General features: G+C 42.8%; 1 protein-coding gene across 2 annotated transcripts in view; it reads left to right on the forward strand.

Annotated features, from left to right (window-relative positions):
* The first annotated feature begins 17,618 nt into the window (after positions 1-17,618).
* LOC105495835 (SNW domain containing 1) overlaps positions 17,619-27,383 on the forward strand; it is a 44,080-nt gene continuing 34,315 nt past the window's right edge. For both annotated transcript variants that reach the window (XM_011765685.2, XM_011765686.2), the window contains exons 1-2: positions 17,619-17,693; positions 23,456-23,609. In XM_011765685.2, the coding sequence (XP_011763987.1) occupies positions 17,680-17,693; positions 23,456-23,609 (168 nt within the window). In that variant the 5' untranslated portion in view covers positions 17,619-17,679. The remainder of the gene's footprint in view (positions 17,694-23,455; positions 23,610-27,383) is intronic.

Here is a 27,383-nt window from a genome sequence, read left to right on the forward strand (position 1 = left end):
TCCCAAGGTGTTGAGATTACAGGCACGAGCCACCACACCCGGCCTCCTGGAAGTTTTATGTTTGCTCTGTTTAATAATAAGGTAAGGCCAGGCACGGCGGCTCACACCTGTAATCCCAGCACTTTGGGAGGCCAAGGCGGGTGGATCACGAGGTCAGGAGATGGAGACCATCTTGGCTAACAGGGTGAAACCCCATCTCTACTAAAAATACAAAAAATTAGCCGGGCGTGGTGGTGGGCACCTGTAGTCCCAGCTACTTGGGAGACTGAGGCAGGAAAAGGTCGTGAACCCGGGAGGCAGAGCTTGCAGTGAGCCAAGATCGTGCCACTGCACTCCAGCTTGGGTGACAGAGCGAGACTCCATCTCAAATAATAATAATAAAAAGAAGAAGAAGAAGAAGTTAAAAGACCAATTGATAAGTGTGCTGGAGCCAGTCAAGGCTACCTTTGAATTCCGTTAACTGTGTGATACTGGGAGAGTTACTTAAGATCTGCGTACCTGTTTCCTCATCTCTAAAAAGAGTAACACTGGGAGATCATGGCCATTGAATAAGATCATTAATATAATGATATATTATCTGTAAATGCCTTAGCACAGGGACTGGCTTTGTAATTGTTATCTATAATTATCAACAACATCATTATATTATTATATCATCCCGTAGAATAAAATTCATAGTTTTGTGACAGTTATTTTCCTTTTCATGAAGAGGACTTTTTACTTGCTTCTGCAGCCCAGCCAGTATTTAAGATAGCTTATGGATAAGTTAGGATGCTTTCAGAGGTCGCAAATAACAGAAACCCGAAGTTAAACTGATATAGCTGCAGCACTTAGGAAGTAAGAGGGACTCAGACATTCTCTGACTCTGTTCTTAGTGATTTTCTTGGCTCTGCCCTTCTGAGTGTTGTTTTCTTTTTCTTTTTCTTTTCTTTCTTTTTTTTTTTGAGACGGAATTTCACTCTTGTTGCCCAGGCTGGAGTGCAATGGCACAATCTCAGCTCACTGCAACCTCCACCTCCCGGATTCAAGTGATTCTCCTGCCTCAGCCTCCCGAGTAGCTGGAATTACAGGCACCCACCACCACGCCCAGCTAATTTTTTGTATTTTTAGTAGAGACAGGATTTCACTATGTTGGCGAGGCTGGTCTCGAACTCCTGACCTCATGATCTGCCCTCCTTGGCCTCCCAAAGTGCTGGGATTACAGGCGTGAGCCACCGCTCCTGGCCTTTATGTGTGTGTGTGTGTGTGTGTGTGTGTGTTTGTGTGTGTGTGTGTGTGATGGAGTTTCACTCTTGTCACCCAGGCTGGAGTGCAATGGCCCGATCTCGGCTCACTGCAACCTCTGCCTCCCAGGTTCAAGTAATTCTCCTGCCTCAGCCTCCCAAGTGGCTGGGATTACAGGCGTTAGCCACTATGCCCGGCTAATTTTTGTATTTTTAGTAGAGACAGGGTTTCACCGTGTTTGTCAGGCTGGTCTCGAACTCCTGACCTCAGGCGATCCTCCTGCTTCAGCCTCCCAAAGTGCAGGGATTACAGGCATGAGCCCCTGCACCCAGCCGTGAGTGTTGTTTTCAACCCTACACTAATGTGCCTAGAATAAGGCAGCTGTTGACAGCACCTAAATTTACATGCTTTTCATTCATGTCCAGGTGGAAAAAGAAATCTTGAGATTTCTACTGATTGGGAAAATGGTTTTGTTCCGTTTTAGGTTTTTCTTTGTTTCTTTGTTTGTTTCTTCATTTGTTTTTGGTGGAACTTAATTAGCTGATTCTAAAAAGGATCAGGACAAAACACTATTGAATAAGGAGAACAAGGTGGGAGGACTTACTGTAACAGGAACAAAAGAAAGAGCCCTCAAACATACCAATACATGACGTTTGCTGCCTAACACTTGCTACTTGACAGAGGTGGTCTGCAGATGAGTGAGGAAAGAACAGGCTTTTTAATAAATGGTGCTGATAAAATTGAGCATCTATGTAGAAAAAATTGAAATTGCACTCAGTCCTATATCAGATCATGCACAATATTCAATTCCAGGTGGAAATGACCTAAGTGGAAAGGAAAAACTGTAAAGCTTTTACAAGGTAAGACCTCAGGACAGGGAAGAATTTCTTAAACAAGACACAAAGAGCACTAACTACATTGGAAAAGATTCATAAATTTGCTTACTTCTGAATTAAATTTTTTTGTTCATCCAAAGATACCACTGGGGCCGGGCACGATGGCTCACACCTGTAATCCCATCACTTTGGGAGGCCAAGATGGGTGGATCGTTTGAGGTCTGGAGTTCGAGACCAGCCTAGCTGACATGGTGAAACCCCATCTCTACTAAAAATACAAAAAATTCGTCAGGCATGGTGGCAGGCACCTGGAATCCCAGTTACTCGAGAGGCTGAGGCAGGAGAATCACTTGAACGTGGGAGGCAGAGGTTGCAGTGAACTGAGATAGCACCATTGCACTCCAGCCTGGACAACAAAAGCAAAACTCCATCTCAAAAATAAACAAAAACAAAAGATACCACTGGTAGAGTAGAAAGTCAAGCAGAGTAGTGAAAGATATTGAAATAGATAAAGAACAACTCAGTACCTAAACAATGTGAAGAATTCTCACAACGCAACAAGAAAAAGACGTATAACTCAGTAGTAAATGGACAAGAGGCTTGAACAGGAATGTCACAAGAAGGAAATCAAAGGTGCTCCTCCTTATCAGTAACCAGAAAAATGCAAATTAAAATTGATGCTGTCATTACATACCAGGGTAAAAGTTTGAAAGATGAGCATATCAAGTATTGGAGAGGTTCTTACTGGAGGTGGGAATGTAAACGGAATCATCCACTTTGGAAAATGGTTTGGCATATCTGTAAATATGCAGGTAAACATACCCTGTGCTTCAGCAATCCACTCCTAAGTGTGTACCCTAGAGAACGTGATGCACACATATTCCAAGCAGCATTATGCATTTGTAACCTCAAATTGGAAACAGCTCAATGTTCATCAAGGGCAGAACAGATAAAGCCTTGGACAGGTTAACCATTCTCAACTCTAATAAAAATAAATGAATAATAATAATATTAATAGCTAACACTTACATAGGGCACTTACTATGTGCTAAATACTATGCTAGGGGTTTAATATATGACTATTAATATGTATAACATATTAATGTATAAATAATTATTACAAATACTAACACAGGATTTACTATGTGCTAGGTACTGTTCTAAACATCGTTCATGTCTGTGGTCATTTTAGCTTTACTCTTAACCTATGAGGAAAGGACTGTTATTATCCCCATTTTTCAACTGAGGAAATTGAGGTCAAGAAATTAACTAGCCGGGCACGGTGGCTTACGCCTGTAATACCAGTACTTTGGGAGGTGGAGGTGGGCAGATCACCTGAGGTCATCTCTACTAAAAATACAAAAATGAACCAGGCTCAGTGGCAGGTGCCTGTAATCCCAGCTTACTCTGGAGGCTGAGGCAGGAGAATCGCTTGAACCCAGGAGGCGAAGGTTGCAGTGAGCTGAGTAGTGCCACTGCACTCCAGCCTGGGCAACAGAACAAGACTCTGTCTCGGGGAGAAAAAAAAAAAGAAGTTAACTAGGCCATGAGGCCAGGCGCAATGGTTCACACTTGTAATCCCAGCACTTTAGGAAGCCAAAGTGGGAGAATCGCTTGAGCCCAGGAGTTCAAGACCAGCCTGGGCAACATAGTGAGACTCCATCTCTACCGGGAAAAAAAAAAAAAAAAACCCTAGTGATATGGTTTGGCTGTGTCCTCACCCAAATCTCATCTTGAATTGTAGCTGCCATAATTCCCACATGTCATGAGAGGGACCGGGTGGGAGGTAATTGAATCATGGGGGCGGGTCTTTCCTGTGCTCTTCTCATGATGGTAAATAAGTTTCACAAGCACTGATGGTTTTATAAAGGGGAATCCCCCGGACACACTACCTTGCCTGCCGCCATGTAAGACGTGACTTTGTGCCTCATTCGCCTTCCACCATGATTGTGAGGTCTCGCCAGCCATGTGGAACTGTGAGTCCATTAAACCACTTTCCTTTATAAATGAACCAGTCTCAGATATGTCTTTATTAGCAGCATGAGAACAGACTAATACACCTAGCTGGGCATGGTGGTACGTGCCTGTGGTCCCAGTTATCTAGGAGGCTGAGGTGAGAGGATCACTTGAGCCCACGAAATCGAGGCTGCAGTGAGTCATGATGGTGTCACTGAACTTTAGCCTGGGTGACACAGTGAGACCCTGTCTCTGAAAAAAAAAAAAAGAAAAAAAAATTTTTTTTGGCCAGGCACTGTGGCTCATTCCTGTAATCCCAGCCCTTTGGGAGGCTGAGGCAGGCAGATCACTTGAGGACCGGAGTTCGAGACCAGCCTGGCCAACATGGTGAAACCCTGTCTCTATTAAAAACACAAAAATTAGCCGGGCATCAGGGTACACGCCTGTAATCCCAGCTACTCAGGAGGCTAAGGCATGAGAACCTCTTGAACCCAGGAGGCAGAGGTTGCAGTGAGCCAAGATCACACCATGCTGCTCCAGCCTGGCAACAGAGTGAGACTCTGTCTCAAATAATAATAATAATAATAATTTTATAAATAAATTAATTAACACACTATTAAACATTTTAAAGAAATTAAGTAAAGAGAGGCTCATGAATTTTTGTTGTTGTTTAGATAGGGTCCCGCTCTGTTGCCTGGGCTGGAGTACAGTGGTGCGATCTCTATTCACTACAGCCTCTGCCTCCCAGGTTCAAGCAATTCTCCCACCTCAGCCTCCCGAGTAGCTGGGGTTACAGGCATAACACCACACATGGCTGAATATTTTTTTAAAATAGAGGAGAAAGAGGGAAAAGTCCATGGTGATTCCTGGTTATCTTAGGGGTAGTCGGAGGAAACCTGGAACAGATAGATATATTTTTAAAAAACAGATTTTTTTTTTTTTTTTTTTTTTTTGAGACAGAGTTTTGCTCTTGTTGCTCAGGCTGGAGTGCAATGGCACGATATTGGCTCACTGCAACCTCCGCCTCCCGGGTTCAAGCAATTCTCCTGCCTTAGCCTCCCAAGTAGCTGGGATTATAGGCATGTGCCACTACGCCTGGCTAATTTTGCATTTTTAGTAGAGACAGGGTTTCTCCATGTTGATCAGGCTGGTCTCAAACTCCTGACCTCAGGTGATCTGTCTGCTTTGGCCTCCCAAAGTGCTGGGATTACAGGCATGAGCCACTGCGCCTGGCCAAAAAGCAGATGTATTAAGATATAATTCACATACCATAAAATTCACCCTTTCAATGTGTAAAATTCAGTGGTTTTTATGATTATTCACAGAGTTGTACAACCATCACCATTATATAATTTAAGAACCTTTCAATACTCCAAAAAGAAACTCCCATCCACTCACTGTTGGTTCACTTTCTCAGTCCCTGCTTCCTGCCCCACCTCACCGGCCCTATCCCCAGGCAACTGCTAATCTGCATTCTGATGGTTATGCCTATTGTGAACAATTCAAATAATGGAATTATATAATATCTGGTCTTTGTGACTGGCTTCCTTCACTTAGCATTATGTTTTCAAGGTTCATGTAAGCTGTATCCCATATCAGTACTTCATTTCTTCTTATTGCCAAGTAATATTTCAATGTATGGATACACCACCTTTTGTTTATCCATTCATCAATGTGTGGTACATTTGAGTTGCTTCCACATTTCAGCTATAATGAATAATGCTGCTGTGAGTATTTGTGTATAAGTTTTTGTATGAACATATGTTTTCATTTCTCTTGATAATATTAAGAGTAGAGGCTGGGAGCAGTGGCTCACATCTATAATCCCCCTCAGTACTTTGGGAGGTGGAGTTTGAAAGATTGCTTGAGTCCAAGAGTTTGAGACCAGTCCAGGAAACATAGGGAGATCCCATCTTTACCAAAAATTTACCAAAAATTAAAAAAAAAAAAAAAAAAAAAAGCCAGGCATGGGGGTGTGGGCCAACTACTCGGAAGGCCAAGGTGGGAGGATGGCTCCAGCCCAGGAGGTTGAGGCAGCAATGAGCTGTGATTGCATCACTGCACTCCAGCCTAGGTGACAAGAGTTAGACCCTGTCTGGAAAAAAAAAAAAAAAAGAATGGAATTGCTTGGTCATATGGTATATTAAGAAAAGAGGTTTAACTGACTCACAGTTCTGCAGGTTTAACAGGAAGCATGACTGGGAGGCTTCAGGAAACTTACAATCATGGCAGAAGGCAAAGGGGAAGCAAAGCACCTCTTCACGTTGTGGCAGAAGAAAGAGGGAGCAAAGGTGGAAGTGCCACACACTTTTAAACCATCAGATCTCACTCACTATCACAGGACATCAGAACTCACCATCATAGAACAGCAATGGGGAAATCCACCCCCGTCATCAAATCACCTCCCGCCAGGTCCCTCCCCCAACATTGGGAATTACAATTCAACATGAGATTTGGGTGGGGACACAGAGCCAACCCATATCACATTACGGTAACTCTCTGTTTAAAGTTTTGAGGACCTGTCAAACTGTTTTCCAAAGTGGCTGCACCATTTTACGTTCCCACCTACAATGTACAAGCATTCCAATTTCTCTACATCCTCACTAACTCTTGTTATTGTCTATTTGGTTATAGCTATCCTAGTGGGTAAGAAGTGGTATCTCATGGTTTGGAGCAGAGTTCATGACTGTAGATCGGATTTCTACCTTGAACTCCACAAATAAAGTCCCTTTCATCCTCAACCTTCACCCAGCCTCTGCCAAGTCTCTCACATCCCGGGTGGGAATGGGCTTCTGTCTGTGAGCAAGGATAGGCTTAAGTCAGTTCCACCTGTCAGACCCAGGCCTGCTCTTTCCCCTGTGGGATATCCTCCAAAAAAATCAGGGTGGGGGTCTTAGAATCTACCCACTATGAAGGAAATTATTTTTCCTATGAACTCAGCCTGGCCCTGCCCATTTAGACAGGTTTCTATCCTTGTGTTGGAAGGAACTAGACTCATTCTCCCTCAACTTTTCTGGATTCCCTCCAGAGAAACACTCTCACCTATGGCGGCTTCTCTTTATTGCCCTGGGAGGAATTTTTAATTGGTCTTTGTTATAAACAGGCATTTAAGGGTGGTTCATTTTGTACATGGGCTGTAAATTCCACCTGCCACACTGACTCTGACTTCTATTTTAAAACTAACATATTCTCAGCTCTTCATCTGAAGCAATAGCCCTGTATTATCGTTGGTACATAACTGGGTGATGGGTGTAAAAAGTCCTACTTTAGGAGCCTGTGTTGATGGCATTTTGAGGGGTGATCCCCAAGGTACATGTATGTCTGGTGAGCCAAGAAGAGGCTAGAGATGTGAGTGCCGCTAATATATGGAGGCTTGGCCATCGACTGGGTTCAGTTATCTTTCCTCTGCCAGTGATGAGATTGCCAGAGACACCATCCCCCTTGAGAAGGGGTCTGGGTAGGAAGTTCAAGGTCAGGTGAATAGATCAAAATCTCCCAACTTATTTTATATTTTATTTTATTTTTTTGAGACAGAGTCTCACTCTGTCACCCAGGCTGGAGTACAGTGGTACGATCTCAGCTCACTGCAACCTCCACCTCCTGGGTTCAAGCAATTCTCCTGCCTCAGCCTCCCATGTAGCTGGGATTACAGGTGCCGCCCCCATGCCCAGCTAATTTTTGTAGTTTTAGTAGAGACGAGGTTTCACCATGTTGCCCATGCTGGTCTCGAACTACTGATCTCAAGTGATCCACTTGCCTCGGCCTCCCAAAGTTCTGGGATTAGAGGTGTGAGCCACCATGCCCGGCCAAAATCTCCTAACTCTTAAAAGTCTGGAGCTAATTCAAAAGTTTTAAAGCATGTGAAGGACAAACAGAATATGTATGGCGGCCAGATTCAACCCGCAAGTCCCAGCTCTACCAGCCCACTGGTTTTGGTTTTTTGTTTTTGTTTTTTGAGATGGAGAGTTTCGCTCTTGTTGCCCAGGCTAGAGTGCGATGGCATGATCTCGGCTCACTGCAACCTCTGCCTCCCAGGTTCAAGCGATTCTCCTACCTCAGCCTCACAAGTAGCTGGGATTACAGGCACCCACTACCATGCCCAGCTAATTTTTTGTATTTTTAGTAGAGATGGGGTTTCATACGTTGGCCAGCCTGGTCTCCAACTCCTGATCTCATGATCTGGCCACCTTGGCCTCCCAAAGCACTGGGATTACAGGCGTGAGGCACTGCACCCGGCCTAGCCCACTAGTTTTTAGGACAAGACTATACAGTCTTTAACTTTGAATTCCCCCAAATTAGTACAGGGTTTAGTACAGAGAAAGAACTTGATACATTTTTATACACTTTTGAAGAATAAATTGACATTTATTTAGTACTCACTGTCAGCCAAGCACTTAAACACTTTACATTCATTACCCCCATGGCATCCTTATAGCCTTCTGAGGTAGAAAGACTTACTGAAGGTTCAGTAAAGTGGGGAGGAAGGCACAACTTGAACTCAGGTCTGTCTGACTCCAGATTTCTTAGAAAGGTAGAATCTTTCACTTGGGAGACAGTATGGTTAAGATCATGTTCTCTGGGCTGGGCACAGTGGCTCACACCTGTAACCCCAGCACTTTGGGAGGCTGAGGCAGGAGGATTGCTTGAGCCCAGGAGTTCAAGACCAGCCTGGGCAAAATAGTGGGACTCCATCTCTGCAAAACATAAGAAAATTAGCTGGGAGTGGTCGGCCACACCTGTAGTCCCAGCTACTTGAGAGGCTGAGGCAGGAGGATAGACTGAGCCCAGCAAGTCAAGGCTGCAAAAGAGTCATGATTGCACCCCTGCACCCCAACCTGGGTGATAGAGTGAGACCCTATCTCAAAAAAAGAAAAAAAGAAAGAAGGAAAGAAAGAAAGAAAGAAAGAAAGAAAGAAAGAAAGAAAGAAAGAAAGAAAGAAAGAAAGAAAGAAAGAAAGAAAGAGAGAGAGAGAGAGAGAGAGAAAGAAAGAAAGAGAGAGAGAGAGAGAGAGGAAGGAAGGAAGGAAGGAAGGAAGGAAGGAAGGAAGGAAGGAAGGAAGGAAGGAAGGAGGAAAGAAAGAAAGAAAGGAAGAAAGGAAGAAAGAAAGAAAGATCATGTTCTCTGGGTTTAAGTTCCGGATTAGTCACTTTCTATTTGTCATCTTGGGCAACTTACATATCTAAGCCTCCATTTTCTTTTCTGTAAAATGTGGATAAAAAGAGTTAACTACTCACAAGGCTGTTACAAGGGATAAATGGGATAAATTGGCACAGAGGAGCTAATCAATAAATAATAACCATTATTATTATCCCAGTGTTTATCTCCTTAGGGTTATTAAATCACAACCTTAGCCTACAAACAGGCATATTCTAGTGGAATATCTTGTTACTAGAGAAGAGAGGGAAGAAATGTAGGCAGTCACTTCAGCTATCAGATGGCTGCCTTCTGGGCCAACAGCACGTTTGATAGGAACGAAAATGATCAAAACAAATGACAGAGCTCAGGGCAAGGGGCAAACTGTTCCCCTGCCAGGCTGTTTGATAGAAAAAGGAATGGTTATCTTGGTTCTAAAGCTTCAACCACACTGGATCCTTGTGTTTTCACAACCCTTAAGGTTAGAGCCAACTTTCAAAAAGAATAATTAAATCGGGAAAGAAATGGGGTCAGCAGGTTTCGTAGTGCTTTTAAACAGAAAGTCTCAGAACTCATGGAGGGAAGTAGCTGACAGCAAAACTGCTTTCCTACTCATCAACCCAAAGAACTGCTTAATTCCAGAAGAAGATAGAGGAGCACGTCTCACCAAACACAAGTTGACCCTAACTCTTAAGTCATCTACAGCCAAAAAACTGATTCTGTACCTGGTTGATCATGCCTGTAAAAAATAAAAAATAAAAAAATTGATTCTGCCTATAAAATGACTGACATGTTTCAGAACATTTTTGGCTTACTTAATAAAAATTACTGTTCTATTTAGTAATCACATAAAAACAGAGATTGCATTCATGATTTTAATAATGAAATACCAAAATTAATATCCTGAAAGATGTGTACAATCTACATAAAGACAACTTCAAAATGTTATTGAAAGATATGAAGGAAGATTTTAATAAGTTAAAATCTAAACAGTGTTCCCGGCCAAAAGCGGTGGCTCACGTCTGTAATCCCAACAGTTTGGGAGCCCAAGGCAGGCAGATCACTTGAGTTCAGGGGTTCAAAACCAGCCTGGCCAACATGGTGAAACCCCATGTCTACTAAAAATACAAAAATTAGCCAAGTGTGATGGTGCACACCTGTAATCCCAGCTACTTAGGAGGCTGAGGCAGGAGAATCGCTTGAACCCAGGAGGCAGAGGTTGTAGGGAGCCAAGATCATGCAACTGCACTCCAGCCCAGGCAACAGAGCAAGACTCCATCACACAAAAACAAAAACCAGTGTTCTTGAGTGAGAAGACATAAAATTGTAAAGATATTGGCTCTCTCAAAATTAATTTATGGACAATTCAATGCCAACCAAAATGCCTATAGATGTTTTTCATAGAACGCAACAAAATAATTCTAAATTTCATGTGGAAAAAAAATGAAGAGATACTATATTATACTTTTTATTCACTTATTCATTTTATTACTTTTGCATTATACTTAACTTTGCTTCTACAGCTTTATTGAAATGTAGTTCACACATCATAAAATCACCTTATTAAAGTATGCAGATTAGTGGTGTTTAGTATATTCAAAGTTGAACAACCATCACCACTAATTTTTCAACCCTCCCCCAAAAGAAACTCATACCTATTAACAATTATTCACCTTTCCTAACACCCCCATGCCAGCCCTAGGTAAATACTTTTTGTCTCTATGGATTTGTTTATTCTAAACATTTTATATAAAGGTAATAATACAATATCTGGTCTTTTGTGACAGGCTTCTTTCATTTAGCATAATGTTTTCAAGGCTTCTGTAATAACAAATTTAACCTTGTCCAAAGAGAGATCTGGCTTTTGTCCTTAACTTCTTGGAAGTAATCTCTAAACTCCTGAAATGTCATGTCTAATAGGAATGTCTTTGTTTCCCTGAAGGTCTTGGGACTTTTCACTTTCTTGATGATGTCCTTAACTTTTTATTTAGTCCAATTTCTCTATGTTTTCCTTTGTTGCTCATGCTTTTGGTATCTTACCTAAGAATTCTTTGCCAAATCCAAGATCATGAAGATTGACCCCTAAGTTTTCTTCTAAGAGTTTTACAGTTTTAGTTTTCACATTTAGGTCTTTGAGTTATTTTGAGTTAATTTTTGTATAGGGAAAGCAAAGGTCCAACTGCATTCTTTTGCATTTAGACGTACAGTTTCCCAGCACCATTTGTTGAAAAAACAATTTCAATAATAGTTTTAGATGGTCTTGGTACCCTTGTTAAAAATCAGTTCACCATAAACATATGGGTTTATTTCAGGACTCTCAATTTTATTCCATTGATCTATGAGTCTATCCTTATGCCAGTACCACACTTGGATTACTATAGCTTTGTAGTAGGTTTTTGAAATTGGGAAATGTGAGTTCTACAACTTCGCTCTTCTTAAATTTTTATTACAAAAATTTTCAGGGCTGGGTGCAGTGGCTTATGTCACTTTGGGATGCCAGGCAGGAGGATCACTTCGGTCCAGGAGTTCAAGACCAGCCTGGGAAACATAGTGAGACCCTGTCTCTACAAAAAATAAAAAATTAGCCAGGCATGGTGGCACATGCCTATAGTCCTAGCTACTTGGGAGGCTGAGGTAGGAGGATCACTTGAGCCTGGGAGATTCAGGCTGTAGTGAACCGTGATCATACCACTGAACTTCAGCTTGAGCAACAGAGTGAGACCCTGCCTCAAAGAAAAAAAGAGTTAATTTTCATATATACATATAAAAGTTGAAACAATAGTTCAGTAAACACCTATACAGTCCATACTCCCCCATCTAGGCTTAAACAATTGTTAACATTCTGCTTTCCCTTTCATGCTCTCTCATACTCTCTCACTATAAACATACACACACACACACACACACACACACACATTTTTTGTTGTTGAGATAAACTATTTGAAAGTAAGTTGAGGCTGGGCATACTGGCTCATGCCTGCAATCCAAGCACTTTGGGAGGTCGGGTGGATGGAGCACCTGAGGTCAGTAGTTCGAGACCAGCCTGGCCAACATGGTAAAACTTTGTCTCTACTAAAAATGCAAAAATTAGCCAGTTATGGTGGCAGGCGCCTGTAATCCCAGCTACTGGGGAGGCTGAGGCAGGAGAATCACTTGAACCTGGGAGGCAGAGGTTGCAGTAAGCCAAGATTGTGCCACTGCACTCCAGCTTGGGTGACAAGAGCAAAATTCTGTCTCCAAACAAAAAACAAACAAAAAAGAAGAAAGTAAGTTGACACATTTCATCCCCAAACTCTCTGGCATGCATCTCCTAAGAATAAGGACGTTCTTCTACTTAACTACAATGTCATTAATACTCCTAAGATATGTAGCAAAAATTCCATAATGTAGTCTATCACCACTCCATATGCAACTTTCTCCAAATGTTCCACGAATATTTTTTATAGTTTTCCCCAACTGAACCAGAATCCCATCAAGGTTTACTAATTTTATGTGGCATGTCTTTTCAATCTGTTTTCATCTATTCTATTGACATCCATTCCATGACATTGACATTTTGTAGAGTCTCAGCCAGTTGTCTTATGGAATGTCTCACATTCTGGATTTTTCTGATTGTTTCCTCATGCTTTCAAACTTGTTACTCTATCCCCTGAATTTCTTGTGAACTGGAAGTTAGGTCTGGTTTGGTCAGAAAATTGGGGAACTTCCAGCCAGGGGCAGTGGCTCATGCCTGTAATCCCAGTACTTTGGGAGGCCAAGGTGGGCGGATCACTTGAGGCCAGGAGTTCAAGACTAGCCTGGCCAACATGGTGAAACCCCATCTCTACTAAAAATACAAAAATTAGCCAGGCGTGCTTGCTCATGCCTGTAATCCCAGCTACTTGGAAGGCTGAGGCAGGAGAATCGCTTGAACCAGGGAGGCAGAGGTTGCAGTAAGACGAAATCGCACCACTGTACTCTACCCTGAGCAACAGAGGAAGACTTGGTCTCAAAAAAAAAAAAAAAGAAAGAAAACTGGGGAACTTCCTATTAGAAGCACCTAGTGTCAGACTGTTCCACTGTTAGTGAAGCAAAAGTGATGGCAGCCAAATCTCTCCATCGTAAAGGTATGTTATTTCTTTCGCAGTTCCTAAGTAATCATTGACTCTAGCCTTTTTAACTATACTTTAATGCAAACCAATATCTTAATTTTAAAAAAGTGATTTTTTTTTTTGAGACGGAGTCTGGCTGTGTTGCCCAGGCTGGAGTGTAGTGGCCGGATCTCAGCTCACTGCAAGCTCCGCCTCCTGGGTTTACGTCATTCTCCTGCCTCAGCCTCCCGAGTAGCTGGGACTACAGGCGCCCGCCATCACGCCTGGCTAGTTTTTTGTATTTTTTTTTTAGTAAAGACGGGGTTTCACCGTGTTAGCCAGGATGGTCTCGATCTCCTGACCTCGTGATCCGCCCGTCTCGGCCTCCCAAAGTGCTGGGATTATAGGCTTGAGCCACCGCGCCTGGCCAAAAAAAAGTGTTTTAAACATTGAGAGGGCATGCAAAACACATCCAAAAAGTAAGAACAGTGAGGTGGGGCAGCTCTACTTTTTATCAGAGAATGATTTTAATAATATAGCCATAATAACTAAAGCATAATGGCATCAGAGCATAAAGTACTGGCATTGAAATACATTTAAACATACATCCTATAGTAGAAAATGTTAGTTGGAATGTACCCCAGAAATAAAATTGAGTTCAACTGCCTCACTTTGCAGATGCAAAACCTGAACCTTAATAAATTTTATTAAGGCCAATTCATTAAGGCCAGAAAGCATAAGTAATTTTTGAGTGCTTATTCTATGCTGGGCATTGTTCTAAGCACTTCACATGATTAACTCATTTAATCCTCCCAATAGTTCTATTGAGGATAGGTTATACTGATTCCACGCCCCCTATCTTTTTTTTTTTTTTTTTTTGGCCAGTGAGAAAACCGAGATGGAAAGAAGTTAAATGACTCATCCAGGATCCACAGCTCATAAATTAGGGAGCTGGGCTCAGAAGTCAGGAAAGCTGACTCTAGAATCTGTGCTTAACTGGTCCTCCCTATCACCTCACAAGCTATATTACTTGTGGCTGCATAGCCACACCTACTTAGGAATCAAATTAGGCCCTAGATTCTCCAAGAACAATTCTACTCTCTATCCAGAATTCTTTTTTTTTTGAGACGGAGTCTCGCTCTGTCGCCCAGGCTGGAGTGCAGTGGCGCGATCTCGGCTCACTGCAAGCTCCGCCTCCCGGGTTCACGCCATTCTCCTGCCTCAGCCTCCCGAGTAGCTGGGACTACAGGCGCCCACAACCGCGCCCGGCTAATTTTTTGTATTTTTAGTAGAGACGGGGTTTCACCGTGGTCTCGATCTCCTGAGCTTGTGATCCGCCCGCCTCGGCCTCCCAAAGTGCTGGGATTACAGGCGTGAGCCACCGCGCCGGCCCTCCTCTCTATCCAGAATTCTAAGACTAGAGTGAATTGATTGCTTCTTGCAACCTGGCGCATTACTGATTCCAGCATGCACTGGGCTCTCTATATGAGTAGGCCGCTGCTAATTACCTATGATAATGAGGGATGGATAGGCACTGAAGATTCAGCATAGCTGAACACCAAACCCCCTCCCCCAAAAAACAAAAAGAAAGCACTTGGCCTTTGGGTATAATATTGTATCACGTTTGTAGTAGATTTGCTTTCTTAATTATGTTTTGATAGGATTGCTATTAAAGTCAGTTTCTATTCTCTACACACCCCCAAAACAGCGAGGGACTATGACCGGTGGAAATGTCTTGCATGATATGCCTCTGTGGAAAATGAGAGTGGATTGCAAAAGCTCTTCTCCACCCTGTTCTTTTCATCCTGCATAGGTCTTGGTCTATGTCTTACTGATTTCCCATGTTAATTATTTTAACCTTGTCCTCAGTAGCCTCCTTTGTCTCTCATTGCCATAGAAACCCATTCTGCCTTAAGAATGTCTTTCTTGCCTATTCCTTTGACCCAGGCCCTCTACTTAAGTCCTTCTTCAGCTGCAAATCACCTGCTGAATTAAATCTAAGCTCCTTGATCTTGGCTTCCAGGACGTTCTATAATTTGCTTCTCTGTTTTTCTCCTTTTACAAATAATACATTCCTGGAGCAGAGGTTAAAGTAGATCACTGTCAACCAAAATATTAACCGTAATAACTAACATATTTACATAGAACTTAAGAATTAAGTAAAAACATATCCACCTACATTACCTCATTTAAGGCTCATACTCTGCTGTATTATATATAATTATTTTACATTTATATAAATATAGATAAAGCAGATAACATGATCGCATTTTAAGTTCAATAAAACCGGGGCCCAAATAAATTAAATGACTTGCCCTATAAGAATTTATTGGTGCTATGGGTGCTGACGAGTTGGTGGGTGCGGCACACCAACATGGCACAAGTATACATATGTAACAAACCTGCACGTTATGCACATGTACCCTAAAACTTAAAGTATAATAATAATAAAAAAAAATTTAAAAAAATTACAGCTACGAAAAAAAAAGAATTTATTGGTGCTGAAGCTACATCTTTCTTTTTTTTTTTTTTTTTTTTTGAGACAGCATTTTGCTCTTGTTGCCAAGGCTGGAGTGCAATGGTGCAATCTCAGCTCACCACAACTTCCGCCTCCTGAGTTCAAGCGATTCTCCTGCCTCTGCCTCCTGAGTACTGGGATTACAGGCATGCACCACTATGCCCGGCTAATTTTGTATTTTTAGTAGAGACGGAGTTTCTCCATGTTGGTCATGCTGGTCTCGAACTCCCGACCTCAGGTGATCTGCCTGCCTCCGCCTCCCAAAGTGCTGGGATTATGGGCACAAGCCACCATAATCGGCCAAAGCTACATCTTAAACTCTAATCTTCAGGCTCCCAGGCCATGCATGTTATATTACACAATGTGATGAATAATCTTGTATTTACCAAAAGTGTTTTTGGTTTACATGCTGTGGCAGGCAGAATTCCAGGATATCCTCCAAGATCTCCTCCTCACCCCACCCCCACAGTACATGACCTACATAACCCCTGGGGCCGTGACTATGAAGAGAGATCACTCCCCTGATTCTGTTATGCGGTGTGGCAGAGTTGATCTTTTTTTTTTTTTTGGAGACAGAATTTTACTGTCACGCAGGCTGGAGTGCAATGATGCCATCTCGGCTCACTGCAACCTCCACCTCCTGGGTTAAAGCAATTCTTGTATCTCAGCCTCCCTAGTAGCTGGGAAAACAGGAGCACACCACCACACCCAGCTTTTTTTTTTTTTTTTTTTTTTTTTTTTTGAGACGGAGTCTCACTCTGTCGCCAGGCTGGAGTGCAGTGGCGTGATCTCGGCTCACTGCAACCTCCATCTCCCGATTCACACGATTCTCCTGCCTCAGCCTCCCGAGTAGCCGGGACTACAGGAGCACACCACCACACCCAGATAATTTTTGTATTTTTAGTAGAGACAGAGTTTCACCATGTTGCCCAGGTTAGTGTGGAACTCCTGAGCTCAGACAATCCGACCGCCCCGGCTTCCCAAAGTGCTAGGATTACAGGTGTGAGCTACCGCGCCCGGCCAAGAGTTGGTCTCAAAACAGGGAGATTATCCAGGTGAGCCTGATCTAATCACACGAGCCCTTTAAAAGCAGAGCATTTTTCTCCAACGGTGGCAGAAGAGGATACAGAAAGATGTGCTTCAGCTGGCCCGGGAGCAAGCAAACATCCATGTTGTGAACTACCAATAAATAGGGTTCATGTGGGAAGGAGTTGAGAGTGATCCCTAGGAGCTGAGGGTGGCCACCACTAGCAGCACACAACAAAACAGGGAAGTCGATCCCACAACCGCCAGGAACTGATTTCTGCAAACAAGAATGAGTTAGAAGATGGATTTTTCTCCAGAGCCTCCTATGAGATTTCAGCCTTGTCATACCCTGGGCAGGGAACCCAGACGCTCGGTAAATTACCAAGGATTACAAAATATCTCCCCAGGAGATTGTTTTGGGTGGTAGGAGGATACGGTTTAAAGAAAAGTTTTGAGTATGAATGTTTTCAGAGTCCAAGAACTCTCCATTAGCCAGTCTCACTATTACCTATCGTTTTAAACTCCCTATCACCCTTTCACTTACAGTAGCTGTCCCGGTGAAGCTTTTGTATTTTGTAGCCTTTCTGGGGGAATGGGGCTGAGTAAGGAACGTAATAAAGCGGCCTAAACAGCATCTCCCTCTATCTTTGATATTTTGCCTAGGGAACGCCCTATCATGTCGCATATAAGCGATCGAGTTATGTATTTGTTGCTAGCTGAAGAGATTATTCCTTGATAACCGCTTGGTCCGGTCAGAATAGAAACGAATGGTACTCCCGTTCAAAGAACTACAAATCCCAGAAGGCCTTTCGGCCAGAGCGCCTGCGCATCGCGCGCTCCTTCCTTTCCGCTCCTCATCATCTGGAAAGACCCGCCCCGCGGTGCTGTCGCTCGCGCTGGAAGAAGCGGAAGAAGATGGCGCTCACCAGGTGGGTTGTTGATTGGGGTCCTCGATACGGAAGGGTCTGGGAGTACCAATCTTTTTCATTTCTCTTCCCATACTCTTGGGGCGGTGACCTGACCCGGGGCACAGAATGACGTGGGCCAAAACTACGGCTACGTCCTCCCGCTGGCCGCCGCTACGACTAGGCCTAGTCGAAGCTGGGGTCTTTCCGCGGTTTCCCGGGTTTAGTTCACCCCTCACCGAGGCCGAAAGCCGCGGCGTGGCCTCAGACACTGAAGACTGCATTTTTCGCTTAAGCATCTTGCGGGGAGCGAACAACGCTCCCTCAGGTCCGCGGCTCGGGCGAACAAGAAGGGGTTGGGGACGGTAGTGGCTTATTTGGGCGGAGTGAAGCGCACGGGCTGCGACTGCGCGGCTTTCCGGCCGTTTGCCTGTGTCCCGAAACAAGGATTCCTGAAAAAAGGGACCCGGAGCTGAACAGAGATTTAAATGAGCCACACTAGTGGCAGCTGTCTGCTGATATGCGCCACTGCTCCGCACTTTAACTTTGGAGCTTAGAATTTCTTCCGTAGATAGAACCACCTCAGAGTTTTGCTGTTTTCGGTTACCTTAGTAACTGTCTGTAAAGTGCTCCTTGCCTTTAAGAAAAAGATGCTTTCCAGTGGGAGAGTCCGAGAAGTTACGCTACCCCTGCTAGTCCCCAACCTTGCTGCCCCACCTTAAGTGGGAAAACTTTCCATGCGAACTGAATAGGAAAAGTCTAGTGTTCAGGAAGGTTGTAGAGAAAGTAGTCCTTTTAGGACATCAACTTGAGCCCTCTTAACACCCTTCATTCTCCTCATGCATGTTTTTTTGTTTTTTTTGTTTTTTTCTGGCTGATGACAGTATGAATCCAAAAAATTACTTTGGGGATTACTGTTGGTGCTTTGCTCTGTCCTGGGGATTGTGTACACAGAAGAAAATCTGTCTTTGGCAACAGGGAAGATGGGGTACAAGGTATACAGACATAAAACAATCACAGAACACAAAATGCACATTTGTGTTATACTAACCTTAGTGCAAAAAGAATTAGATGGAATAAGTTGTGTGGGCTGGAGAGTTTTCTTTCCCCTCTCCTTTCTAAAAATTTTTTTGCCTTTTTTTTAAAAAAACTTTTTTTTTGAGATGGAGTCTTGCTGTGTTGGCCAGGTTGGTCTTTAACTCTTGGCCTCAAGCAGTCCTCCTGTTTCGGCCTCCAAAAGTGCCAGGCGTGAGCCACCATGCCCGGCATCTGAATTTTTTTTTTTAATAAAAAGCTAGAAATGGGGTGTCACTGCGTTGGCCAAGGTGGTCTTCAACTCCTGGCCTCCATCAGTCTTCTCACCTAGGCTTCCCAAACTGCTGGGATTGCAGGCATGAGCTACCATGCCCAGCCAAGAGTTTTTTCTTTAGTAAATGTTACAGGCAGCAAACATTTGAGTACCCTCCAGGTGTGAGACACTGTGTCATAGACTAGTAAAGTTATGAGGGGAGACTTCGTGGAAAAGGTGGAATTTGAAATGGACACACAGGAAAAATTTCTAGAGATGTGATGGGTATTTTTTTATTTTATTTTTTGATGCAGGGTCTCACTCTTGCCCAGGCTGGAGTGCAGTGACCCAATCACAGCCCACTGCATCTTCAACCTCCCAAGGCTCAGGTGATCCTCCTGCCTCAGAGTAGCTGGGACTATAGATGCTTGCCTTGATGCCCAGTTAATTTTTGGTTTTTTAGTAGAGGTGGGGTTTTGCCATGTTGCCCAGCCTGTTCTTGAACTGGGCTTAAGTGATCCACCCATCTCAGCCACCACATCGTGTGACCTGTCATGGGTATTGTGTGCTTAAAATTGCAATGGCAGAATGCAGTATTCAAATGACCAGTCTTGGGGACTCCAGAGCTTTCCATACCTACCATCTGGGGTTCCTCAGTATTCTTTGTAACATCCTTTAAACCAGTAAACGCATTTCCCTGAGTTCTGTGAGCTACCCTAGCAAATTAGTTGAACCTGAGGATGAGGTCATGGGAACCCTGGTTTGTAGTCAGTTGGCCGGTGACCTGGACCTACTATTGGCATCTGAAGTAAGGGCAGTCTTGAGGGACTGAGCCCTCAACCTGTGACATCTGACACTATCTCCAGGTAGATAACATCAAAAATGAATTGAATTAGAGGACACTTGACTGGTGTCCAGTAAACAATTGATAGCTTGCTTGATACGTGGGGAAAAACCATCATGTATCTGGTATCAGAAGTGTTGTGTGTTGTTGATTGTTGAGTGAAATAATAGGAGAAACTGAATTTGTTTTAATTTTATACTCTATCCACATGGAGCTTACATTCTACTGGGATAGAAAGACTATGAGTAAAATCATAATGCAATTTCAGGTAATACACGCTAGGAATAAAAGAGGGTTAGAGAGTGACTCAAAATTTGGGGTGAAGTGGCTATTTTGGGTAAGATGGTCAGAAAACAGCTCTAGAGAGAGGTAACTGAGCAGAGACATGAGTGCTAAGATGCAAGCTGTTGAAAGATCTGGGGCTACTCTAGGCATACTGCCTATGGGATAGCCCTGCTCCTCAAGGAGCAGTCACAGAAGAAGACATCTGGAGAAGAGTTTTCTATAAAAGCATACGAAAATAGGTTCTGTGTTTTTGTCTTTGTTTTTTTGGTTATGTTTTGTTTTGTTTTGTTTTGTTTTTTGAGGCAGAGTCTCACTCTCACCCAGGCTGGAGTGCAGTGGAGCAATCTCAGCTCACTGCAAACTCCACCTCCCAGGTTCAAGTGATTTTCCTGCCTCAGCTGGGATTACAGGCATCCGCCACCATGCCTGGCTAATTTTTGTATTTTTAGTAGAGACAGGGCTTCACTATGTTGGCATGGCTGGTCTTGAACTCCTGGCCTCAAGTAATCCACCTGCTTTGACCTCCCAAAGTGTTGGGATTACAGGTGTGAGCCACCTCGCCCAGCCGGAAAAATTGTAATTGATTGAGACAGACAGACAGATAGATTTTATGGCAGAAGGAATAGCCAATGTAAAGATCCTGAGATGGCTTAAGGTAAGATAAGAAGGCTATAGCGAAATGAAGATGGTGAGTGCCGGGGAAGAGTGTATTTATTTCTCCTACAGCATTTAAGGAGCTCCAGCTGTGAAGTTAAAAGTCTTGGAGCATTAGGGATGAAAGAAGTATAAGGTGTGATTCCTGCAGAGCTGCTCACAGTCTTGTGAAAACAGAGTAGATAAATGAGTAGATGATTGCAGTACAGTAAGATAATGTTGTAGTAGTGGTATATAGAGGGTTGTAGGGGAGCATAGAGACGGGCGTTTAACCCAAACTGGAAGAGTCATGGTACAGCCCTAAAACTATCAAACATACGGAACCTGTATTGAAAGTGCCTAGATACTATGCCAACAGATTCATGGATTTCTCTCATTTAATATTTATAAGAACCTTATGAAGTAGATACTCTTATGAACTATTATTACAGATGAGAAAACAGATTCAGAGAGGTAAGTAGCTTATCCAGGTTAGTAAGTGGCATAGGTCAGATCTGAAATCTAAGCCTAGCCATCACTTACCGCCCCAGACTGGATTAGATCCCTATCATGTAGACTCATAGCATCTGTATCTTAACATCATAACTTAACATGTGTAATTATAGATTTGTGTGATTTTTTTTTTGTTCTGTCTCTGCAAGACTCCGTTTATAGTCTCATGCCTAGCATAGTGCTTGAACCCAAATAATAAATATTTTTGAATAATTAATAAGCTCTGCTACTTAGGTATGCTTCCTATCCAAGAATCACAAAGGAACTAAGGTTGTTTTCTCCATATTCAGCCATCAGGATCCTTTTGTAGTACTTTAGAGTATCACTATAATACTTTAATACTTAAAAGTTGTTAAGAACAGTTTAGTAGAAAGGTTACCTTGACTAAAGAATAAGCTGCATCTTCAGGGCTTCTGCTTTGATTCTTTGGTCTCTTAAGTTTTTTTGTTGTTGTTGTTTGTTTGTTTTAGAAGGAGTTTTGCTGTTGTTGCCTGGGCTAGAGTGCAATGACGCAATCTTGGCTCACTGTACCCTCCACCTACCGGGTTCAAGTGATTCTCCTACCTCAGCCTCCCAAGTGGCTGGGATTACAGGCACGCACCATCACGCCCGGCTAATTTTGTATTTTTAGTAGAGACAGGGTTTCACCATGTTGGTCAGGCTGGTCTTGAACTCCTGACCTCAGGTGATCCACCCACCTCGGCCTCCCAAAGTGCTGGGATTACAGGTGTGAGCCACCATGGCTGGCCTGGCCTCTAAGTTTTAAATTTCATTCTAGATTCCCTTGGCACTTAAATATACAACTCCTGTTTATTTTAGCTACCTCTTTGTTCTAATCCTAGTTCTTTTGTATTTACACTGAAGTAGTTTAAGGAGCATAAGGGTAAAAATGTTAAAAATAAGGAGTAGCCAGGCATGGTGGCTCATGCCAGTAATCCTAGTACTTTGGGAGGGTGAGGCTGATGGATCACTTGAGGTCAGGAGTTTGAGACCAGCCTGACCAACATGGGCCAACATGACAAAAACCTGTCTCTACTAAAAATACAAAAATTAGGGGTGTGGTGGCACGCACCTGTAATCCCAGCTCCTTGGGAGACTGAGGCATGAGAATCACATGAATCCAGGAGACAGAGGTTTCAGTGAGCCGAGTTTGCTCCACTGCACTCGAGGCTGGGCAACAGCACGAGACTCTGTCTCAAAAAAAATAAAAGGAGTATAAGAATAGCAAGTATATACTGGACAGTTTATCCCTGGATTTTTAGGAATGTTTACTTGCTTGTTATAAGAAATATGGAAACAGGCTGAGTGTGGTGGCTCACACCTGTAATCCTAGCACTTTGGGAGGCCGAGGCAGGCAGGTCATCTGTGGTCAGGAGTTCGAGACCAACCTGGCCAACATGGTGAAACCCTGTCTCTACTGAAAATACAAAAATTAGCTGGGTGTGATGCCGCACATCTGTAATCCCAGCTACTTGGGAGAGTGAGGCAGGAAAATTACTTGAACCCAGGAGGTGGGGGCTGCAGTGAGCCGAGATGGTGCCACTGCACTCCAGCCTGGGTGACACAGAGAGACTCTGTCTCAAAAAGAAAAAAAAAAGACAAATATGGAAGCGTGGCCAAATGTGGTGGCTCACGCCTGTAATTCCAGCACTTTGAGAGGCCGAAGTCAGCGGATTACTTGAGGTCAAGTTCAAGACCAGCCTGGCCAACATGGTGAAATCCCATCTCTACTAAAATTGCAAAAATTAGCGTGGTGTGGTGACACATGCCTGTAATCCCAGCTACTTGGGAGGCTGAGGCAGGAGAATCACTTGAACCCAGGAGGCAGAGGTTGCACAGAGTGGAGATGTTACCACTGTATTCCAGCCTGGGCAACAGAGTGAGACTTTTTCTCAAAAAAAAAAAAAAAAAAAAAAGGGAAATACGGAAGCATAAATGCTTAAGAGTTTGTCTATTATATGAAATATATGTTAATTTTTTATTCTGGACATCATTTGCTATTGTCCTAGTCAGATGTTTTTACTGTGTGTCTTTGAGTACTTCTGTCTTCCACATGTTATAAAATGACTAATATTGAGTACTACCATAAATCATTGAAAAATCGGCTGTTTCGCTGAAAAGTAAAAGCATTGTAGGAAAATTTGTCTCTGTGGCCAAGTTGCAGTGGTCAAATTAAACATAAGCGTTTTTTAAATTTCTGACTTTTATTATCTTTGCTTATAGCTTTTTACCCGCACCTACTCAGCTATCTCAGGACCAGCTTGAGGCTGAAGAAAAGGCAAGATCCCAAAGATCGCGGCAGACCTCACTGGTCTCCTCCCGAAGAGAGCCTCCCCCGTACGGATACCGGAAAGGCTGGATACCTCGGTTATTAGAGGTACATATGGATCTTAAGTTTAAATTTATTAAGTTGTGCTGAAATTTATAGCACACTATAACATAAATTTAAATGTTAGGACCTCTGATTATGAATGTCAGTGTGATAGAAATTCTGGTTATGCGCTCTCAAGATGTATATTTCGCTCAGAAGATGTATCATTTTCTTTTTGCTTATTATCTGTCACTGCTTTGTGGTCACTAGAGAATTGTACCATTTGTCTATTCCTATATCAAACTATTAAATATTTACCAGAAAACTAACATTTTGTAAATCCAGGAATTATAGCATATGGAAAATAATGGGAAGGTAAAAAGATAAGAGAGATGAAAGTGGATTTCATGTTTGGGCTCCTCCTCCTCCCCTCCAGTAATACCACATAACTCTGAAGAGAGAACTTTCTTTCAGGGAAAACTCCAGTAGCACTTCCTTTGCTAATTTCTTTCTCTTCACTTGTTTTCTTACCTTTAATTTGAGAATGTTAATATATATATGATATATAGGTTAAGTATGTTTTTGTGGGTATAAGAGACAAAATTTGGTTGATTTGAAGGCAATGAGGGAGAAGGAACCATCTGGAATAGCCCTTTCTATTGCTAGCTTGTTGCCAAAGAACAAGCCTCCGGTCGGGCACAGTGGCTCACACCTGTAATCCCAGCACTTTAGGGGGCCGAGGCGGGCGGATCACCTGAGGTCAGGAGTTTGAGACCAGCCTGACCAATATGGAGCAACCCCATCTCTACTAAAAATACAAAATTAGCCAGACGTGGTGGCTCGTGCCTGTAATCCCAGCTACTCCAGAAGCTGAGGCAGGAGAGTTGCTTGAACCTGGGAGGCGGAGGTTATAGTGAGCCGAGATCGCACCGTTGCACTCCAGCCTGGACAACAACAGCAAAACTCTGTCTCAATAAAAAATAAAAATAAAAAGAGCAAGCTTCCTTGGCAGCACCTATTCTAATTACTCAGGATCCTTTACATTAATTAATTAGTTTTATTTTTGGGATGGAATCTCACTGCATTTCCCAGGCTGGGGTGCAGTGGTGTGATCTCAGCTCACTGCAACCTCCGCCTCCCAGGTTCAAGTGATTCTCCTGCCTCAGCCTCCCAAGTAGCCGGGATTTTACAGGCACAGGCCACCATGCCTAGCTAATTTTCTATATTTTTAGTAAAGACAGGGTTTCACCATGTTGGCTAGGCTGGTTTTGAACTCCTGACTTCAGGTGATCCACCTGCCTCGGCTTCCCAAAGTGCTGGGATTACAGGCCTGAGCCACCGCACCTGGCCTACATTAATTTAATACATATTCCTTTCCCTGATTCTAGGGCAGCGTTGCCATGCTTGACCACTGTCTTCACTAGGGAGAAAAGCAAACATTTGAGACACATATTTCCTCCTCAGGACTCCCTCCACTTCAATCAAGCCTTTTCCTTCTCTCTCAGTATTCCTTCTGATTCCTGCATATTTTGCTTCTTCATGTCCCAACAAATATATCTGCCCTATTAAAAATCTGAAGTGCCTATATCATTCCCAGTTATTTTCGTTTTATCACTTTTCTTTTTTTTTTTTTTTAATTTTATTTTAAAGACAAAAATCTCGCCCTGTCACCCAGGCTAGAGTGTAGGGGTGCGATCTCAGCTCACTGCAACCTCTGCCTCAGCCTCCCAAGTAGCTGGGATTATAGGCGCGCATCACCATACCTGGCTAATTTTTGTGTTTTTAGTAGAGGCAGAGTTTCGCCATGTTGGCCAGGCTGGTCTTGAGCTCCTGACCTCAAGCAATCCACCTGCCTTGGCCTCCCAACGTGCTGGGATTACAGGTGTGAGCCATTAAGCCCAGCCATCACCCCATCACTTTTCTTTGTTCTGTCCTTACTGGTTATGATTTTTACTTCACAAGTATGAAGGGCTCATGCCTTTTTTCACATGCCTTCAAGTAGTGATCGTAGTATCCACTGAATTGATAGTTGTAGCTTAGAGTCCTACCAGAAGCCATCTGTATTCTCAATCTCTTCCATATCTCAGTCCCCTGGCTACCAGACTTTTTTTTTTTTTTTTTTTTTTGAGACGGAGTCTTGCTCTGTCACCAGACTGGAGTACAGTGGCGCAATCTCAGCTCACTGCAACCTCGCCTTCCGGGTTCAAGCAGTTCTCTGCCTCAGCCTCCCGAATAGCTGGGATTACAGGCGTCCGCCACCTCGCCCGGCTAATTTTTTTGTATTTTTAGTAGAAACGGGATTTCACCATCTTGGCCAGGCTGGTCTTGAACTCCTGACCTCGTGATCCACCTGCCTCGGCCTCCCAAAGTGCTGGGATTACAGCTGTGAGCCACCGTACCTGGCTCATACTCTTTATTAGAGTTTATAAGAGGAACACCCAACTCGATCATATCTTGTCCTATGTATTCCAAAAAACCCACATGTAGGTTTTTTTGTTGTTTTTTTGTCAGCTTTCCTCTGGTCCTTATGAATGCTGGTGTGTGAAGGCCAGTCATATTGCAATTATTAAGGGATTTTTGTTGCTTTTGTTTTCTCTGATAGTGTAATTTGTGGGAGGCAGAGCAAGATGAAAGATTATCAAGGAGTCTTACCTGGGGAAAAAAAGTAGTGATTGGCGGCGTCATCTAATAGAGGAGTTGAGTGTCTCTGTTGAGGCATTATAAATATTGTTTGGTCTGTCAATAGGTTGCACCATGAGGGTGACAGGCATCACCTTACATAGAATGGAAATCTCATCCATGCATTTCAGCATTACAATACTTGGTTGCTATTAGGTTTTTAGATTCCTACTTGACTATTAGTGGTTTCATATATCCTGGTGGAACAGAACAGTTTATTTGAAAATCAAGTTGAAATGGCCAGCTAATCTGGAAATGCTATGGATGCTGCTTGAGGGAAATGAATGTTCTGTGGAAGAAGGCATTTTATTCTAGTTTTCAAAATAAAAGCTGTGATTTTCTGGCAATCTTAATGACCACATAATGCTACATCTACAGTTCTGAAGTGCTTATTATAGTTGAAAAACTCTAGCAAATCCAAGCATGTGTCAGATTGATGGCCTGGGTACGGGAAGCACTTTTCTTAGGAATGCTTTAACTCTTTCTCATTTGCAAGAAAATGTCTCTCAGCGTTATTCTCTTGGTTTTCAAAAACTTCAAACATCTCTTTAGCAAATAAGCATATTGTACTTAGGAACTCATATATCTTAGATCTAACGGAGTATTACTTAAAGAGGTCTTGTAAAAGTGAATATTTTCTTTTTTTTTTCTGTCAACCCCCCTCTAAATGATTAAATTTAATTTGTGTTTTCTATCATTTCTTAATAGTACTCGTTTGGCTGTTTTGAGCTAAAAGAAAGGTATTTCATAGTAGTAGAAAATACAAAGCTTTTCGGAGTTTCAAACGATCTGGTTCAGGTGCTGCATATAATACCTGCGAGATCTCAGGAAAACCGCTTAATTTTCCTAAACCTGAATGTTTCCATTTAAAATACAATGATGTTAAAGAGTTACAAGGATTAAATGAGATAATACAAGTGTGAATCATGTTTAAAGTGTACTAAGCAAATACTGCTAAATTTTTTAACACTACTTAAAAATTATACTTGATCCTCATGTTTGCTTGATAAACCTTTTCAAAATATTACATTTCATCAGCAAACTTTATTTAGCTTGTTCTACTTTAGCAGTCTCAGTTCTCTCTCCTAAATAATTATGTATAATCACTAGTAGAAATGTAGTAAACTCATTTCTGGATCCTTCCTGTTGTATTCATTTGCT

The sequence above is a fragment of the Macaca nemestrina genome, chromosome 7 (genome assembly GCF_043159975.1).
Source record: "Macaca nemestrina isolate mMacNem1 chromosome 7, mMacNem.hap1, whole genome shotgun sequence".
Lineage (NCBI taxonomy): Eukaryota > Metazoa > Chordata > Mammalia > Primates > Cercopithecidae > Macaca > Macaca nemestrina.